Source organism: Zerene cesonia, chromosome 17, assembly GCF_012273895.1.
Source record: "Zerene cesonia ecotype Mississippi chromosome 17, Zerene_cesonia_1.1, whole genome shotgun sequence".
Taxonomy (NCBI): Eukaryota; Metazoa; Arthropoda; class Insecta; order Lepidoptera; family Pieridae; genus Zerene; species Zerene cesonia.
This window is the reverse complement of record NC_052118.1, coordinates 9,402,542-9,423,672: the sequence shown is the minus strand read 5'-3', so window position 1 is coordinate 9,423,672 and position 21,131 is coordinate 9,402,542. Positions and strand designations below refer to the sequence as shown.

The 21,131-nt window shown below is 31.5% G+C and overlaps 1 protein-coding gene across 3 annotated transcripts in view; it reads right to left on the bottom strand.

The window, feature by feature from the left end:
* Positions 1 to 21,131, bottom strand: part of LOC119833572 (proton-coupled amino acid transporter-like protein CG1139) — a 37,643-nt gene that overhangs the window by 10,259 nt on the left and 6,253 nt on the right. The window contains exons 1-4 of one of the 3 annotated variants that reach the window (XM_038357642.1): positions 10,163 to 10,205; positions 6,332 to 6,478; positions 1,712 to 1,795; positions 919 to 1,069 (exon numbers count right to left, since the gene is read on the bottom strand). In XM_038357642.1, the coding sequence (XP_038213570.1) occupies positions 919 to 1,069; positions 1,712 to 1,795; positions 6,332 to 6,405 (309 nt within the window). In that variant the 5' untranslated portion in view covers positions 6,406 to 6,478; positions 10,163 to 10,205. Of the gene's footprint in view, positions 1 to 918; positions 1,070 to 1,711; positions 1,796 to 2,186; positions 2,246 to 6,331; positions 6,479 to 10,162; positions 10,206 to 21,131 lie in introns of those variants that run through there. The other 2 variants (XM_038357641.1, XM_038357639.1) reach the window with 2 other exon arrangements.

The window sequence follows — 21,131 nt, the reverse complement described above, 5'->3', positions numbered from 1 at the left end:
TTCATAAAGCACTTAAAATTATACGGCCCGTAAAGCACATAACACATTCGTCGTAATATATGTAGATTATGCAATAGTAATGGTGTGAAAATGAAAGTTTAAACAAAGGAGGCAAATTGGGCATTGTCTACACAAACTAGCGAAAGTGTAATTTAAAACAAGTATATCTCTCTAACAATAGCAATTTGTATCTTATTTCGTGGTTGATAGAGACGTTTTTTCTATTGAGCGAAATGCATTCGGTGGCATTGTTTATATTTAAGACTTTATGGTATCTATGATGTTTTAAAATGTGTTGTCAGTTTAGATTTATATCCCTAGTTTTTATTGCGTGCGGAAATAAATATGTGAGAATCAGGAAGAAGGTTAGTGCATTTAGAATGTGCATTAAAATAAATAAATGTGCTTAATTATAATTGTGAGCCGTCGATTCGATTAAATATTTTTTTTAATATGAATCGTCAGAAAAAATTAGCAACAGGCAGCCTTATCGCTAGGAAGCGATTCTACCAGACAACCCTTAAAGTAAAAGAAAAATAAGTGGGTGAGCAAAAACCTTTTTTAATTGCCTAGTTTTTGCAGTAACATACAAAAAATTAATAAAATATAGCATAATATTTTTTTTGTTTTACACAAACAAAACATACCATATATTTTTATCGTAACTATGCTTAAGCAAGTTTAAAAATATGCATAACCAGATAATAAAATTAATAAATCTATATATATAAAATTCTCGTGTCACAGTTTTCGTTGCCAAACTCCTCCGAAACGGCTTGACCGATTCCTCTGAAATTTGGTAAGCATATTGGGTAGGTCTGAGAATCGGCCAACATCTATTTTTTATCCCGATATTCCTACGGGATACGGACTTACGCGGGTGAAACCGCGGGGCGCAGCTAGTATTTCTATATTTACCAATACATGTATGACGTGTCCACAAATAAAGCCGATTATGATGGTGCCAATACATCCAACCAATAAGCCAGCGTTCTTGAATGCAAGAGGCATGGCCAGAACTCCGGATCCCAGCGACGCTTTCAGGAGATGAGCCAGGGCACCGAAACTCCTGGAAACGTGAAGGAGAGATAATTATTTTTAACAAAAGACTGCCTTCAAACTGTCAGTATAAGACCCTATTCAAATATAATGCACCAGAACATACGGAAGGCACTAGTTTTTAAACAAAAAAATCATCAAAATCGGTTCATCCTGTTCAAAGTTCTGAAGTAACAAACACAAGGAGAACCGTCGAGAGACCTCCTCGTTTTTGAAGTTTGTTGAAGATGCGTTGAAAGAAAAATAAAAGAAATACGCGAAATTGTAATAGTTGTATAATAATGTATAGTGACAACTGAAAACGTACCCACCTAATATTGTCATGATACAAAAGCGTTTCCCAAAAGCGATTAGGTTTAAATAAAAAAATGCTATTGAGTTTAATGTCTTTGTAAATTTAATTAAAATTATGATAATTACAATTAAAAGTTAAGAAAACGAAAAAGTAAGTTTTTCAAAACTTAAAATTAATATAGGTAATTAATAAATTTATATTTCTAACCTGATAAACGCGAAAGTTTGCAAGAATGGATGATTAATTATCTCTTTCACGTAAAACCACTGAAACGCTTTTGATGACTTGGCTTTTGCCCATCGGTTTCTTCGCAGCTGGTAGGTTTCTAAGCTATATAAATGAACAGAATAAACTTACGATGTGTTTGATTCCAAAGGTCTGTTTTTTGCCGGAACATAAGGATCCAAATCTTCTCTAGAGCCATTGCAAGTTAATTGTATTCTGAAATATTAATACATTGATTTAGTTCAAAATATACATCCACTATCATAATCACCATTGCCTACCACATATAGTTATTTAAAAAATGTTGTAGACATTAAAATAGAAGAGGAATAAAAACAAATAAAGTATACATTTTTATTGAACAAGGATATGAGTAAAAGACTCAGTTTGAAATATTCATTATAATTAATTATTTGATTTATTATTTCCATTGTCATATTTCTAACATAAAAATGAAACGTGATAAAAACCAACGTTTATTATTATAGTGGCATACAATAAAATAACAACATGAATTCCTAAAAATTTATATTGCATGTAATTTAAAGAGCAATAAAACAGCAACGAATTTAGCAAATCGTTTCTATAAATAGTAATCAAAATCGACCTGTTAAAAATGATTTTCTTTATATCACTTGTCATAATGCAGCAACGCTCCAGCCGTCTGTTGATTGAAAGAAACAGAGGCATCACGCGAAACGTGACAATTTATTTCCGATGCGATTGTTCAAATCAAATTGATCCCAATTTAACGATAACGTGACGAAAGACATGTTTTTTATTGCGTCATCTAAACGTGCATCTTGTGATCATTTTGCGTGTTTGGTTATACGGTATTACTTATGATTTAATTATTGTAGTCACTTGAATTGCGTTGGATTCGTAGAACAATATGGAAGCAGCCAAATGTGGCAACAATACCATTGAGACTTCTTACGAGGCAATGCCAAGGTAAAAGAGACCACCGCAACTCTAAAATTATAAATCTATCCTTCATGAAATACATAATTATTAGTATTGTTTTGAACCTACTGCTCTAAGCAATTAACAAAATGTTTATAGGAACGCCAGTTTTACTCTTAATACATTTTCTTTGGCTTCTGTCCTTTAAAAAAACTAGTGTTTTGCTTAAAAAGAGGTAATTTATTGTGACATTTACGCTAAAGGTCGTCTTTCTTGGAATAATTTAATTCTGTAGGTCAAGTATAACAAGAGATTATGAAGTTATAACTGTAAAACCTTGGTTACCTATAGATAAGGCGAAACTGTCTTCGTATAATTTTGTAGCAGACTATAATACATATGCAATATATATCCCACGAACTTTACATTTGGCATTTAAGAATTTGGAAGAGGCAGTTTTTAAATCTATCTAATGATATAAACCTGAAGAGTTTGGTTGTTTGAAGGGGCTTATCTCAGGAACTACTAGCTACAGTGAAATAGGTATAGTAGTTCCTCATAATACAATAAAATAAGTTCAAAAAACAAATAAACGCTTCAGCTATGTACATTGGAATGAATTTGTTTAGATTAGTAGGTATAGATATATAATATTGTGGCTGTATTTTGTAAGTGATATATGGGCATAATTGTAAAACGTTTAAGCAGAATAGCGTATGACGCCTCTGTGATTATATAAAGTACTATTCCATTCACATCCTCCTTAATAATGGCAATGATTAACGACTTAGAATATGGCCTTAATGAGTTCTGTTTTCATTGAAATACTTATGAATTTCATTATAAAATTGTCCTACAAAGATTGGTTTTTGGTTACACACACATTTGGGCGTATCTGAGTTCTCTAGGGTGCTCAATTCGGTAATTGTACATAGGCGTGTCGTTATGTCTGTCAGTTAAACGACATAATGTTGCAAACATTGACAACAAAATTTGACAAATAAACTATCAGAGACACAAGCAAGCGGTGAAATCGGCCTGATCTAAATTTTGTAATTTACAAATCGGTTTAAAGTTACTGGAAGGCAGTAAATCATTTTGATAATGACCAGTGATCAAATATTATTCATGTAAAGATCTGTAGGTAAATCTGGATGTAGTTGTTGTAATAAGACCTACGAGCTACGAGTATTTTGACGTAAAATGAGAATTTCAGCGAGAGGAAGTTAAATTGGTGACTAATTTTGGCGGAAATAAACAGTTTCGTAATTAAATAAACATTACATTTGTTAGGTCAGGGCACACGCATGCCTGTCTTCGGTATATTATCCTATTTTGATTTGGCCTTACAATTGTCTAATTGTCTTGACAGTCGAGTGGGCATGAGGAGATGGTTCATCTTATCGACCCTTCATATTAATAAGCAATTCAGGTTGTGGTATGTGACAAGGACTTCTGGGTGTATCGAATGATTTTCCAATATTATTGTACAGTTATAACTGAAGAACATTTAATGAATAATTGAAGATTTAACATTTTAAATACAACCAAAAGTAAAATGTATGAGCGAGTCGAGCATGCTTTGTACGTATTGGTTTAATTCGCATCGGGAACAATATTGTACCCCCACAGAAGATTTTTGATTTTAGAATTATTAAGATTTTAGTAGATGAGTGATGGAATTTAAACACTTGTACTTTTTTTCTCATTTCCTAGTCCATTTCTTAATGCCCTCTTGTGGATATTTTCCTCATCACTTACCTATTGATTGATTACCCGTTCAGATATGATCATTTTTAAAACGTAAGCACTAAATAAAATTTTATGAATAAAACCTGTATCTAATTTTAAAAGACCTGTCCAACGATACGTTGGAGTTATTCCAAAACCACTTCAGATCCTAAAATGGGACTAATGGACAACTCCCTATCCTATCTCCTTCAACCTATAATAATTAATCTATCAATCAGTCGAAAACCTAAGGAGTTCTCTACAAGAGGAGGAGGATTTTCAAATAATAAAATAAATGCTACGAATTAAGAAACTACTTGTTGTTTGAAACGTTAATAATATTTTATTCATAACAATAGCCTGATGCGTCAACTAACAGACATGTTTTCTTTTTCCCTTATTTAAAATTACTAAACAGAAAATCTTTTTTCCTCCAACAATGGAATAAATCAAGTGAAATAAATACAAATAGGATATTAGTCGCTTCATAAATCTAAGATCGAGGGCGCACTGAATTAGCGAACACGTGTGGAAATAATTCAGAAATAGTTATTTTATTTGCTTATTTAACTTGTATTATGATATCAAGATATGTAATATGTATGGATATATTTAGCAATGACTGTAATGAATGAATTTATTTTATTGAGTCTCTTTTAACTCTTCTGAATAAATATAGGTTTATGAACTACTAGCTGCACGCCCCGGCTCCGCCCGGGTAGACATTTATCGTAATTGAAACATGGTGTGCGAATTTTATTATAATCGGTTAAGTGGTTTAGGAGTCCATTGAGGACAAACATTGTGACACGAGATTTATATACTTATATATTAAGATTCTACTCACATTTTTTCGGTCAGTTAAAATAATTAATAAACTCTAATTGCAATTCAAACTTTATGTTCGTTTATATTCATATATTCTAAAACGTGCAACACAATTGTAAGGTTATAATTTTCGTAACCAAAAAATGAAAATATAAAAACGATTGCCAATTTACATTTATTTATACGATGGGATCAAAACTGCAATGCGTTTTCGTAACCTTTTTTAAAGCAGGTTTTTATACTTCCAAATATAGCAGTTGGCTTTTTATGAAAGTGGATCATTTGGCATCTTTAAAACTTTTGAAAGTACCATCAATTGTTGAATGTAATGGTTTATTTAAGGATATTGAACTTTACTGCGACACTCAACGTGTATAATAATGTACTGTGCAATTGTCAATTGGGTCTTTGTTTCTTCGTTGTTTTCTTTATTGTGTTGTAAATATTTTATTTTTCTTAGACAGCAATGTCATATGTTAGTAACCTTTAACAATGGTGTCACAATTCAAAGAAAATGGATTGAGAAAAATATAATTTGAATCTTTTGGTCGATTGCCGTGAGAGGATCAATAATCCAGTTTGGGTCATTGACGTTGTTGTTAACATTATATCCTTTGATTATAATTAATTTTTAATTTGATTCCTAATTATAATTAACAGTGACCTAATAATGACCGGCCTTAACCAAACCTTGGCCCAGGTTACAGCTAGAAAGATTCTTCATCTATCTATTTAAACGATAATTGTTTTCTTATTTCTAATTTTTCATAATAAATCTTTCTGATTTCGTAATAACGACTTAATTGTTTCCTTGGCAAACAGAAACATATTTAAAGAAAAAAGTTATTTCTACCATATTAGTGAAACATTTTAACAGATATCGTTTATAATAAGAACATAACGTACAGCTTATGGCTTTTAAACTAACCGAAATTTGTGTTGAACCGCTTCTGCCAACGTGAGATAAAAGTTATGACGAGTATTAAAAGTAATTTGGCAGTGCTAATAAATGTAAAATCTAAGCTTAGAATGTGGTAATTCGAAGTGTCTATTACAGTATATGTATAAATTGCTTCCGACAGGAAGATTGATTTCAGACTACTTTGGCATCATAATTATTTTATGAATTTTTGGAGCTACAGAAATTCCTGGATTTTTGCTTTAAAAGTGTTGCTTTTGAGTTTGCTTTCTGACCTACAAATTAGTAATTAATTTCTTTATATGATGACAATTCAAATAGTTTTTTAAATATGTCTAATTTGATAATTTAGTGTATTTGAATATGCTTACTTCGAACTGTAGGGGTCTACAGCTGGTCCTACTGGTGGCACACCATTTTCCTGTCCAATTGTCATCTTCTCCATTTTCTTTCTTAACCTTCAATGGCTCTGATCTTTTCCTTGTTCACTTTATCTCGTGCATCGCCACAACTGTTGGCTGAAACCAAATTGATCATTTCAATTAATCGGACTTGATAAGAATTATAGTTAGTATAGGAGTTAATATGTGTATTTTGATGAGATATTATCTTTCCACGATAAAGAAACAACATTCTCATCTCAAGTAGTGTTTTTGATTATGCGCTTTAGCACGTTTAAGATAACGTGTTATTAATGTAAAGGTAAATGTTTTAAATTGAGTATTTGTACGGCATTATGTAGTACGTTATCGAGATAGATGTGGAGGCCAAATTTTATTGTTTAATGAAGACTTTTATTGGGTTGATTAGGAAACTGCGTGGAGATTTCAAAAAACAACAATAAAGTTACTGCTTGGTTGATAAACCAAATTTGTAGACAAGGATTTAGTGAAGTCTGTTCTTAAACCACACAAGAGATAAACAAATACAGATTAAAAAGCAATTTATAGAATTGAAAACAAAATGCAAAAGATTATAATAGTACATTAACCAGTTCGCTGCACATTAGATAGGATCAAGCACTGAGGCAAAAGTTTTTACCGAAATTTTATATCTATAAGAATTGTATTCTCTTACTGGATATACGACGAAATATGTTTGGGGATGCAACATCTATAGATTGATATACTGAATGTCGAAAATAATTATGACAAAAATAGCTAACAAAATAGCATGATAAAACACATAACAATGATCACCTGACCCTGAACATAATAATACTATAAGAAACGTGTGTATCTGGAACGCTTGCATTAAGTATTAACTAAAACTAATCTAACCGAATGCGTGAGAGAAAGGAAACCTAGACAGACTGGCACCGCAACGCGTTACGAAACAAACTGGTTTACCCTCCCATAAGATGTTAATTCTTGAAAAGCTGTCCATGGAAGGGTAGAACCTTTATAGCTCTAAATGAACTGTACCAATGCTGTTTAAATCCCATGTAATATGAGAAATTTATAGTCCTCTGGGCAGAGCACAAGTTTGTGGTGGTTGTTATTGTGAAATTTTATATCAATTTCCCATTCACCATGCCCAGATTGGTTTATAAAGTTCACCGTAAAATAGTTAACCGGCAGAATAAAATCTATCTCACTAGATTGCTTATGGTGACGAAAAATCGTAATCTACAATAATTCACTATTCTTTGGTACACTTCGATAGATTGTTAACTAACGAATAATAAGTTTTAACCAGTATGGATCATATGTGTTCGACACGACGATATTATCAAAGCGACGTATTACCTAAAGATATATAAATATAAATGGAACTGTGAATGGAAAACTGTAATAAAAAAAAAATATCCTATAGATTTCCTGTCTGGATCATTCGACCAATACATCAAAATGATAATATGATATTCTTTTTTGTCATAGCGGGCTTGGTAGTTCGCCAGATGGTAAACGGTCACCTGCAACTGTGTTGCCCGCTTTTATGGGGTAAGGCAGAAGGCAAGAATGAGGAAGGGAAAGGAGGTTTGGGAAGGGTGATTAAAAAGGAAACGAGTCTCCGGCTCACCCATTTCGTTTCGTTGTCGTAAAATAGTAGCAAGCTACTGTTGTACTTGCAAACGAACATTGCCACATAGATTTTTTGGCTTCGTATGATAGAAACAAACTACTATGTTCATTAATGATATTTGAAGAATATTAACAATTATTTTTTAAATTGAATCCTTGTGATAGTAATTAATATTTCTAACACTCCATACAGAATGTAAATAGCATATATTTAATTAGTTCCGGATATAGGGTAAATACTTTATATTAGAAAACAACATTTGTACAAATACAGCGTGAGCATACTGTAGTGAGATATCATAATAAACCCCCTCTATATTTTATAAGCATTAATATTATTTTTATATTAAATTAATATATTAATATAATTTTAATATCCGAAAAAAAAATGTTCAAAAATTTGGTTACAACTTACAACTTCCTTGTTGCACTTCTCGTTAAGAAGGAAACATTTGAATTTACTACATCTCTCTCTCACTGGCCATAGATTTTTCTGGAGGATAGTTTAGGAGCTAAAGCATAGAACCTTGTTTTGAAGATGGCCAGTACGGGGTATTGGGGTTATTTATTTTTATTACATGGGGTTATTTATTTTTATGAATAATTCAAATTATAAGTACTTTCAACTCCTCTATATAAACTGTAAGTGCCGAATATCCATCTTCCCCGTCCGCGTAGTTTTAGTTAAAACGGGCACTAAGTTTTTGCTTTAATTAGCATAATAATAAAAATACGTCATTTCATTTTTGTTACTCTATGCGCACGAACAATTTGTCTATTTGTTAATGAAAACAAAAACGTGCTTTGAACGACTAAATAATTGATTTCTGATGTCTGGTTAAATCACTTCAAATGAAACGTCTTAAAATTTATTAATATTTATTAAACAAAATGATAATACACGCTATATCAATCAAACCTCTCATAGCCATTTCTAATCAGTATTTTTTAATTAATTATACGTTTATTTTGTTTTCTAACATTATATGTTATGTGTGTTTGTGAAGAATCACGTTTTACGCGAATTTGAATTAGGATAAAAACAAAATATCTTATTTCATGAACTTGAAAATGTTTGTGTAATCCAGTCAAATTCTAGAGAGTACAATCTATTTATATACTTAAAGGGGATTGTACGTTATAAGATTTTAAAATGCGCGTGTATAATGTACTATAATGATTTTGGTTAATAATATAAAATAATAAGCATTTGTTTACTTCTAAATTAATTATAAAAACTGACCATTATTATAATACGATTTAGTATGAATTCTGTTACTGAATAAATCTGAATAAAACAAGAATTTCAATGTTTATATAAAAACATAAAACATTTTTAACGTTTTATTTAACTACGTAATGATAAACATACAATTATGTAGTAAACATATAAATAAAGCCAATTGTACATTTTTCTTTTCAGTATATGTTATCGAACTCAGAATTACGTGTCTTTATTTACATTATGCGTGAAGTTTTATATTATTATCGTGTTTATATTGATAACAATAAAGGAGGTAAATAATAATTCTCAAGCAATTTCATTTTAAATTTTCCTCAGGTAGAATTTATGTCAATCAAAAGCATTAGAAATTTATAGAAATGTTTGTTATAGAAAGAAAAACAACAACTTAAAGGCTATAATATGATGATTGTGGGAAGCGAGCACGCTTCGTTATGAATTCGGCCAGCTCACACCGGGGAGGGTACGACATCCCCACAGAAGATCGACCTGAAATATTAGCATGCTACTGTGTTTCGTTCTATACGTGGGTGAGGAGGCCCATTTCTTTTCCCTCAGCTTAGACACTCTATTTCTAGGTATCGTTAATCCTTTTTTTATCCCCTTTATCCAAAGATAACAACATGTTTCGAAATATATTTTCTATGCAGAAGTTCATGGGCGATGGTGCTTGCTTCAGACAACCCACCGCTTCAATTGCCAGCTATGATAGAAAAAAACATTAGGATATCTTTAAAGAATGAACAACTATAACAAAAATATCAAAGTACAAACCCGATTAGATTCAAACTAAATCAATCTTTAAGAAATTGTCTTCAATTTCAAAACTGGGTGTTATAATAATTTCAGCACTAACAATTGACGTAACGTGTTTGTTTTAAAACAATAAATAGAAAATTCGTATTAATAGAATTAAATTATTTTGAAGCACTCACCGCTGACAGTGATGTCTATTGAAGAGTGTTATCGCAAACGTATCTGTTATCAAATGGAGTGTAATTAGCAAGCGACATACAGGGTGCTTTGTTTGATATTCAATAGCTGTATAAAAAATAGGAAATACCCGATATGTGAATAAGTGATGAGTAATGAGTTAAATGTTAAGTTTAATTTGTTCTGCCGTTTTAAGTGCTGGTCGTCATGGCACGATGTACAAACAGATAATAAAAAAAAACTTTAACAAAAGAAACTTCTTCATAGAACAACTACCAAACAAACCATGTATTATTCAAGTATTCTGAGAAGTCTGTTTCTCTAACAATATTTTTGATAAGTGGGGTAAATCTACCAGCTCGTTTAATTTTCGAAAAAAAGGCCTCTAATTGAAGCGTTTGGACGTTGTATTATATTGTATTGAATAAACTTTAAATCTATTTATAACTAATTTTGATAACTCCTGCACAAAGCAACATACAAAAATTTGTATTACTAGTCTATAGTTGCTATTGGTATTACAATAAGCACTATCAATATAACTATATAACTAATGTTATAAAATGTTTATAATAAATACAAGATATTTTGTTTATTTCTTTGTTACACTTAATCTCAAAACCATTAGACCGATTTAAAAAACTGTTTTACCATCGAAAACATCGTTTACAAATGTTAAATATAACATTATGCAAGAATTTATTATCTAATAATTCCCTACAAAGCCAGGACGGTGGTCATTAAATAACATACATAAGTATGTAATATTCATCGAAATTTACTATTACGTTTCTTGATTGGGCTAGACTACTTGACCTGGATAACATTGAATCTATTTGCAATAACTTGTGCTTGTATATTTGTATCGGATTTCGTTGGGAAGATTATATTAAAAGTGATACTGTCTTAATATAATTGTAATATATTTAATGTATGTGGATAAATAAATTTTCATGTTAACTAGAATGTTCTATTTTCTAGAACTTATAAAAATCTTGCCTTAGCAAATGCTTACGTCACAGTGGCGATCTTCATGCTAAATTTTTAGCTGGATTAGTGTTGTAGTTTTAGTCCACAGAAGCATGCTACACGCCACGCCAGTTTTCTGTGGGCGTGTGGTACTTTCCCAGAGCGAACTGGCCCAATTCGTGGGATTCGTGCTTACTCGACTTCCACACTTAATAAAAAGTAGTTTGGGTTGTGATTTTATATAGGAGTCAGTTGGTTAACTTCGGGTTTTGTATATTAAGCTATTGATTGATAAAATTAATAATTGGAATATAATACATATGTTGTTTTTATTATATTCCATAGTGTCATAATCGCTTATTATAAAGGTTACTGCTAAAAAACTGCTGAGTGTAATTTGTTTTTTTTTTGTTTCAATTATAAAGAGGAAATTTACCATGAGTGACATCATGGATAAATTTAAATGTACTCAAAAAGCAATTAATCATTAACATGTTTGATCAAAAGGCCATAAAAAATATTAATTTCCCCCTTTTTACGACTCATTAATTTTCTTATATGTCACATTGGCAAAACGAAAGTGAAAAAAAGTTCATTAGTTGTTAGACGTAATATCATTAACTGTCTCACTTAAACTATACATCTATACTAATATTATAAAGCTGAAGAGTGTGTTTGTTTGTTTGTTTGTTTGTTTGAACGCTCTTATCTCAGGAACTACTGGTCCGATTTGAAAAATTATTTCTATGTTAGGTAGCCCAGTAATTGAGGAAGGCTATAGGCTATATATGTACCACGGGCGAAGCCGGGGCGGACCGCTATTGTTATAAAATTATAATGTTAATTAAAGTCGATCAATTGGTATTTATTATGATTTTAAGCACAATTTAGTGTCGGCAATCATTATATCACTTCCAAAGTTACCACGGTGTCTTAACATGATTCGCCTTGATTTTTTTTGTTCATACGCCGATGCTATGGAGCTTGTGATATTGTTTTTATAATGTATCAAATAAGAACAAAAAAAGACATATCTTTTTGGTTTGCTTGATTACATTACTAGTGGTTCTATTTATTGATTCATAGCTTTATAAAATAATTTGCGTGCCAATGTAATAATTTCTAAATAACATATAATTTGTGGCAATATATAAATCAAACAAATTTCTTTTGACAAGCACATTTTTTACTTAATAGTCATAGAAGAGAATCATTTCCATTACGAATATTTTCAGTATAAATTATAATTGTATAGAAAAAATCTAATTAAAATATAGAAATAGGACACCATGTATTGTTTGGAGTGTGATTTATTTTTTAATCAGTGTAAGGCTATAGAGGGGATTTCTTCGTACACGTTAACGGAACGCTGTTAGACCTTGTTCATGAAGTTATATTGAGGTACATTTCGAAATGCATACAATAATGCATATACGTATTACGTATTGCTTTACTACTATAGATATATTAGGAATTGAAGGCATATTTAGATTTGGCTTTATGCACGCGGTATCACCTTCGTAGTGACAGGAAAAGATAGTACCAGGCGGTACTAGAGTACATTTGTACCAAATATCATTCGGTTCTGTGGTTTTTAAAGATCCTTCGTTATTTTTTTTAAACATCCCATCAGTTCCATGGGTCGAAACGTGAAAAAGAGAAAGACAGAGTTATTTTCGCATTTTTCATTTTTTTCCAAGGAATTGTTCTTAGGGAATTGTAGGATCTCTGGCTTCCAGTTTTGGTGTAGGTTTTAGTAATAATCATAACTGGTTTTATATTTTTGAGAATCTTACAAAATATCTATATTAAATAGTGCGATTCACTTCAATGTTGAGTACGTTTATCTCAAGATGGTCATGTTCGAAAAAAACTAAATTCAAAACTCCGATAAAAAATTGGTAAGACGGTTTGCGAGATTCGCGAATATAAAGGTTTTGTTAACGACAATAACCTTAGTTACTAAGCGTTTTCATATCATATCTTGTCTATATTTAAAAACTGTATCTTTATATTTGTTTATATGAATACTTGTGTAATAATAGCAATTGTTTCGTTAGTCTAAAATTTCAACAAGAACAGAGTTAACACAAGATACATTTATTTCTAGTTCTCAAAGTTTCGTTCTTAACATAACATTGTTTAATCCAAAGATTTATTATAATGAAAATTAAATGTGAGTAAAACAAAAGGATGATCGGTAAGTTTTATAATTAAACTTACAAAAATGTTACCTGTTCATAAAAAATTAACAAAATTTAAAATTGTTATTTTGCTTACGCAAGATTATATTTGCAACACACAGGAACCCTTAGGAGAATTGTAATGTGTGGAACACTATCGTATGATATGATCTTGTAAATAAATAACCGTGTAAGGGCTTTCATAAAACATATAAAGTATTAATTATTGTTATCATATGGGTTTAAATTTGGACTGAAGGGATGCCAGTATTGGAAACACAGGCGTTCCCATATTGTGGCAAAACAACCCATAAAACCATAAATTATTTGACCAGCTTTGAAATCTACAATCAGAATCCTACTAAAATTATAAATCCTATTCTACTATCCTAATAATATTATAAATTCGAAAGTTTGTAAGGATGTGTGTGTTTGTTGCGCTTCCACGCAAAAAGATCCGATTGCAATGAAATTTGGTACATAGACAGCTGGACAACTGAAATAAAATATATTCAACTTTTTATCCTGATATTCCTACGAGAGATGGACTTAGGCGGGTGAAACCGCGGGGCGCAGCTAGTGTTAGAATAAAGTAATTGGATAATAAATAATAATACTAAAGGGGGCTGTTGATTTTGGATGAAAATATGGAAAAAATTGTTTGAAACCCAAAAGAAATTGAATAGAACGGCAGGTATTTATATCATAAAAAATATTTAACGTTGCTTATATATCATTTACGTATTTATTATGTTTTAAATGTCGACCTCTAATCATCAAAGCTTTCATTTTGCGATACGTACTTATAAATAATACGCTTAATTAAATTTTCCCAGTAAATGAATTCCTCGATCCGTAACTTTCCAGCCCAATGCAATGCGAGGGCGATAGTTGCATGTAATTAGAATTTAACTTATTCGTCAATTAGTAAGCCGCTTTCTACATCTATACATGTCTATTTTTTTAAGTCTATGTCAATGTTAATTTATTTATTTTTCATGTCTGTTTTATTTCTTTATAGTTATTGCAAATGAGCTGCTGGCTCGAATAAGCGACCACAACCCTCCATGAATATTTGCAGAGGTGGAGAGGGTAGGCATTAGATCCGAATTGCAAATTCGAACTAATTATTGAGATTATGGATGGTCGACTGGCTAGCCCCCCCCCCCCTCCCACCTATGGCGAAAGATGTGTTTATTCTTGAACCTGACCTGACCCTGCTCCTTATACCTTGAAATTATTTCGCCAGTAATGTATGGCTAAATCCTTAATTAGCATACTTTAAAAGCAATTTATTTGACATCAATTCTAATTAAATAGCCTCCTAATTACAGCGTTAACGAATAAGTGACATTGTAACTTTTAGGATGTAATACGTCATAACTTCAAAAAGTATATTTAAAATGTTTAAATTAATCTTTAAATATAGCTATCGTTAATTATGAACTAATGTTATTTATTTATTCTTTTAAAAGTTTATAACAATTGAATACTTGATTTCGTAATTTTCGTTTACATTATCTGGCTACATTTTTTTTTCTTCACCCGTTTCAATTAATATGGTACTAGTTGTTCGTCCTGGATTGCCTTTGGTACATGTATATCCTATGTCACTTAGTGAAGTTGTAAATTTCAAACGGTGAGAGAATTTTTGAAATCGCTCCAGCAGTTTTTGTGTGAAAACGTTAGAAACATACTACAAATTTTTCTCTTTATGATATTAGTGCATGATAGATATTTGTTTGTGTTAGATACCTAGTTATAAAAAAATACAATTACCCACTTAATTTTTTCAAAACATCATACGTTAAGAGTTTAACTATTGTTCCATGACTTGTTTTAATGAACCTTGGCCGTATTTCTGACCCACAAAGGAAACCTTCTTAGGTCTGAAAAGTGTCACGACTCGATTAAAACAGTGGAATAAAAAAGCGTAGAGAAAAATGCATGGCCATGCTTGGTATGCAGTTGTGTGTCTGTTTGTTTTTGAAACTATTTGGTTATTTTAATTAGTAAATCAGTAGCGATTATAACTCGAAGTTTTAAGACCTTTTATTGGCAATATTTACGTGTTTTTCGACACAAGAAATACACAAGTATGATTTAATTATGCATATTATTTGCTGCATGTGTTTATATTAATAGATTTAGCTTAATTCTCTGAAAAACTGACAGTTAACATAATGTTCAAATATATTGTATAATTTATATAACAAGTAAAGACTTGGCATTTTCTTGTGTTTGATTTTACGCGAGTATTATACATTTAGAAATTAAAAACTTTTTAACGGATTTTAAACGCGATTTATTCATTATATTATTAACCTCCCCGTGACCACGCTCGCTGTAAAGTGTTCGAAACGTCGGGTTAATAATATAATGAATAAAACGCGTTTAAAATCCGTTAAAAAGTTTTTAATTTCTAAAAGTAAAGACTTTATTTGAATACTCTTAGCTTGTTGTTACCTTGTTTTTTCCCAGGACTCAATGAATCCTAGTGAGGAAGAGATCCAATTTAATATTGCAACAAGTATACTACCCTTTTTTAAGGTTGGTTTTGCGTCAGAAGTTTACCGTCATAAGAATTGACCGTAACCGAAAGTAACTATGCCAAGGAGGCTTTGCAAGTTCATTGACATTTTGTAAGCGTATCACGTAATAATAAAAACTGTCCAACGGCCTTCGTATGCATTGGTTGCGTATATCATTAAAACTAATATAATTGTTTAGGTATTAAAACTTTTTAACAGATTTTAAACGCGATTTATTCATTACATTATTAACCTGACGTTTTGATTTCTAAATGTATAATACTCGCGTAAAATCAAACACAAGAAAATGCTAATATAATTGTTGTTTTATATTCAAATAAAAATGGTTAAATAAAGTCTTGTTTTCATTTCAATAAACTCAATTTTAGTTTAATTTATTTAATTCAAAAATATACTTTATTATACATATACCAAAAATGAAAGAGATTTTGCAATTTAACAGTATTTTTTAGTTTTTACTTATATTATAATACTTGCGTGGTTTTTCAACCGATTGATGATTTAATTAGATCAGTTCATATTGTGTTTGTTAGAAAAATGTAATTTGGCCCCACTTCAAACTTATATCACGTAATTTATATCCGCTTTTCCTTATCCAATCTGTACCATATTTCAACAATCAGCGACCAGATCAGTAAAACAGACAAACACATAAACCTCGCCTCCCGCTGTTTCAATGGCCGCTTCCAAGAAGTAAGTGTTATGCCGCGTGATGTTAACCTCGGCCAAGTGGACCAAGGCAAAGCAGTCAGTCTGTTTGCGAGACAATCAAGAATATTATAAGGAATTTTAGCTAGCTGTGCCGCGCGGGTTCACCCGTGGACGAAGCCGAGGGCAAAAGCAAGTATTTTCATAGATTTTGTTATTCTGGTACATAAGCTACATTATTGATGAATATCATCAAAAACCGGTCAGTAATTTGCTTGTTAGTATGGATGTTTTCTACTCTTTCACATAAAAACTGCTGCACCGTTTGCAATGAAATTTGGTACGTAGATAGCTGGACAACTGGAATAACACATAGGCAACTTTTTATCCCGGTATTCCTACGGGATACAGACTTACGCGGGTGAAACTGCGGGGCGCAGCTAGAATAACCATAATACAAAATTACATGTTATTTGCAATGAATCAGTTTTCATAATTCTCACCAAAAGACATTCCCTATTTAATTAAAAGCCTGTTAATAATAATTTACCACATATTAACATAACAATAACCAGGCTCTGTGAGAGGCCTACGTCCAACAGTGGACGGGGATAGGCTGAAGTGAAGAACCTAATGATTAATGATTCGATTTTCTTAAAACACTGTAACTTACGTACCCGAAATAAATGACTCGTCAATATAACCTTGTGCAAAAATAGCGGTATCTCGCACATTCAGTTGATTGTCATTCAAATGCATCGCAAATTATAAATAACACGACCATGTGAATTTAAGTTTTTGTTTATAACGACCTTTAAATATGCTAAGTTAATGACCCGCCTTTGTAATATCCGGGTAAATACTATTATTCTAAGCTTATGTCTATCTAAATAATATAGCTAAACAATGGCTAGTTAGATGCGTTTTATTTGACTTCCGGTTCTGTACAAATAAGCTAATGGGAAGTTGCTAAAAATTTGGTCACCCATCCGAGACTTGTCCGTGGCAATCGATGCTTAACGTAGATTTTTTATTATTTGTTGTTACAAGGTGCAACAGAAATACATCATCTTTGAAAATTTCTGTCTAGCTATCATGAGATACAGCCTGGTGACAGACGGATGGACAGCCGGATAGGCAGACAGACAGACGGAAATACACATAAATAATCGTAAAACGTTGCTGTTTTAAGAAACTGGAATCAAGTTCTACAGAAAGAAAATCTTTTCTTTCGACTTAGCGGGCGAAACCGGAGCGTAACGCTAGTTAATAAAATGGCGCGAGAAAACTTCTCATAGACTCAATTTCGTATTATGTCACGTTTTAGAAGTCAAAGCCCTCTTGCACTTTTTGTATCCATAGCTATTATATAAATCTGAACTATGTGAATGTAATTACGTATTTCGACATCAACATTTTTGTTGGCAAACCAAATTGCCAGCTCGTGGTTCCGCCTTTCGTTTAGACCTACAAAGGCTGGGATACTACGAGTCTAGAAGTGTGATTATTCATCCAAGTACACAAGTACTAGTGTTGTTTGTGAGTACATGTGTGTACAATATGTACACATAGAATTATTTAGAAGTGTGGTTGAGAATTATTGTTAAAAAAGTTTTTTTGCGTTTTTATATATATTCTATATTTGTTTATTTAATTTCTGGTTTCTTTTGTCGATTTTTACTGACATATACCATCTAAAGACATCATTTATTAAAAACGGTCGTAATTCAATAGTCAATATAGAACAAAATATGGTCCATAGAGATTTTAAATAGATTTATACATACCTCGATAGCTTTGTCCTTGATCCGAATTTTAAGAGATCTAAATTATTTCTTCATCAAATTTCTCCATATTTTTATTTATTAAAACTATTTATTTTTCACACGGCAAAACACTGACATAAAATAAATCTTAATTATCACATATTACTAAATAAATATAAAAGCGGCATCGGCACAAGCAATGTTTCGCAGAACGACTACGAGTAAGAAAAAATTCGCAATGCGAATCGACAGTACTACAAAAAAATCTTCAACTACCCAACTATTTAGAAAAAGGTGGGGGTTCTCAATTCGACTGTATTTGTATGTGCGTTTGTTATCTCGTAAAATTTTGCTGGATGAACCGATTTTGATGTCTTCTCACTAGCTTAAGTGAGTTATGCCACAGTTTAATACAATTTGTTATTGTTAATAGCTCATATTTTATTTTTAAATGTATTCTAGACCAAGCGAAGCCGAGCGGTTAGTTGAAACCGGATTTCCGAACCGGTGGTAAATGTTATAACTGTGTAATATGGCGATTCAAAAGTGCTTCTATAAGAAGTCTAATTGAATAAATAAATGTTTGACTTTGAAAATCAAAAAAGTATCCTCATCGTATAAATGTCAAAAGTATTCAATATGAATATTATAAAATTGTTATTCAAAACATGTTGTAATATTTTTATTGTTTATTTTGACCTTTTTCGTACTATGGTTTATCTTTTTATTTCGGGTTTATAGCTATAACAATTTTAATGATATTTGAGGTGAACTGTGCGGATGTTTTTTAGCTCTTTTGTCGCTGGAGCTATTTTGATTGGACCTTTATTTCCAGATAGCTAGTGTTATAATTTTTACTACTCTTATTTTATTTTTAACAATTTTTTTTATCGCTCCAGATTCTAAAATGGGATCAAATGACAAGACTGTCCTATCAAACACAAAATCACTCCAATCGGTTGAAAACTCACGAAGTAATCCAATGCAAACAAAAACGAAACAAATACAGCCCTATAGAGAACCTTCCTTATTTGACAAATCGGTAAAAAAGTAGTTAAATTACGTAAAAAGAGTGGAAAAAACAAGATATGAATAAACATACTGGCTCTAGATATGAAAATTGTCGTATTATCTTTAAAGAGACTTATTAAAATACATACACTATATCACACGAAACGTGTTGTGACGTCAATACATGAAATAATTGTCATTCACAATAAGTTACATTTTGTATTCTTGCAACGTTAAGTATTTACTTAACAAAAACGATATACCATTTTACGAACATATAGAATCACACCAATCGGCTAAGAACCCACGAAGTTATCGAGTAAAAAAAGCAATACGAATAAAAACCTACCTATATTAAAAACCGAATGTATGCACATTTCAATATTTTAAAATCACACTAATATGTAAATGTGAATGTTTGTTTGTCCGTCAATCACGCTGAACTATTGAACTAATTTTGATGATAGTTGGTACACAGACAGGGTATGAGGTGACTTAGGTGATAGGATACTTATTATCCCGATTAAATGCTCCCTTGGGATAAAACAGGAATCTTGATATCCGCGCGGACCCGGGACGAGCGTCTAGTTTAAAATATATATGTTAATTTTTTATCTGGATGTATTTTATCCCTAAGACAGATTGAAGTCATAGGATAGGCAACAATGTAACGACACCGCGGGCTGAACTAGTATTTTAATGGGATGAATAAAATTTCAATATTAACAAGTTGGCTTGATATAAACACACTGAGATAACTGCGATCGCCTCCTTGGTGCAGTGGTTAACGCAGCATAGAACCGAGGGGTCCTGGGTTCGATTCCCATTTTCCATGCACAAAAAAAAGTCTCGGTCTGGCATGATACAGAAACAGATGTATGTCATCTGCTCCATAAATAGCACAAATACATTAGATTAAAAAAGGAATGACTATAGCCCTTTGCTACTCTTTATGTGTTTCAGTCCTATCAGGAAAAGATCCAGGTCTATGACTTTGATGACTTTTGAAAAGCTTAAGATTTCTTGCAAAATATTACTTTTTAAACGAACATGCATGATGATAATAAGATGGTCAAAGCAAAAAGCTCAAATCTAACCACACGGGTTTTTATTAAATTTAATCTGAACTCTTAATATTAAAGTTCTGGGAAGTACAATCAAATTGCTGACGCTACATTCAATACTGAATTGAAGGTAAGCCCGTTTTCTAAAATGAATGACGCGTTTGCTACAAAGCAAGTTAAAAGCTGTATTAAATTCTGATATTTGTAGGATTTAGATATCTATTATTAGATTAAAGTCTAGAATTTTAGATTCTTTAGTTGGATAACATGATTGATTAACGACATAATAGTAATATAATAATAATAAGTACAAGGTACGGATTTTTTTTTCTTGAAAAATACTCGGGTTACGTGGGGCAATAATTTTGAGACCTTTAAGACAAGTAAATTTGGTTTTCAATATCGAACTCTGCTCCGTAACCTTTACATTAAAGATGAGGTTTTTTAATACACGGTATATATATATACCACAGATTCTAAAACAGTTAAAATGAAAATGTATCATGCATATTTCGAAAATGCCATTAAATATAGTCATATATATAGTTTATTTTGTTGTAGTGGTTTCTCAAAGTTAAAAAAAATATCAGACTAGAATGTGCATATAAAATATTATTAGTACAATTCAACTGATTAAGGGAAGTCTTTCAATGGCAAACAAAATGGGACCGGTTCCGCAGCACAAGATCAACTGGTTTAAAGAAACCGCTAACGATATGAAGTTTTTTAATGCCAATTAAATGGAGAAACTTAAAGGTAGGCTAATGAGGTGTCCTTG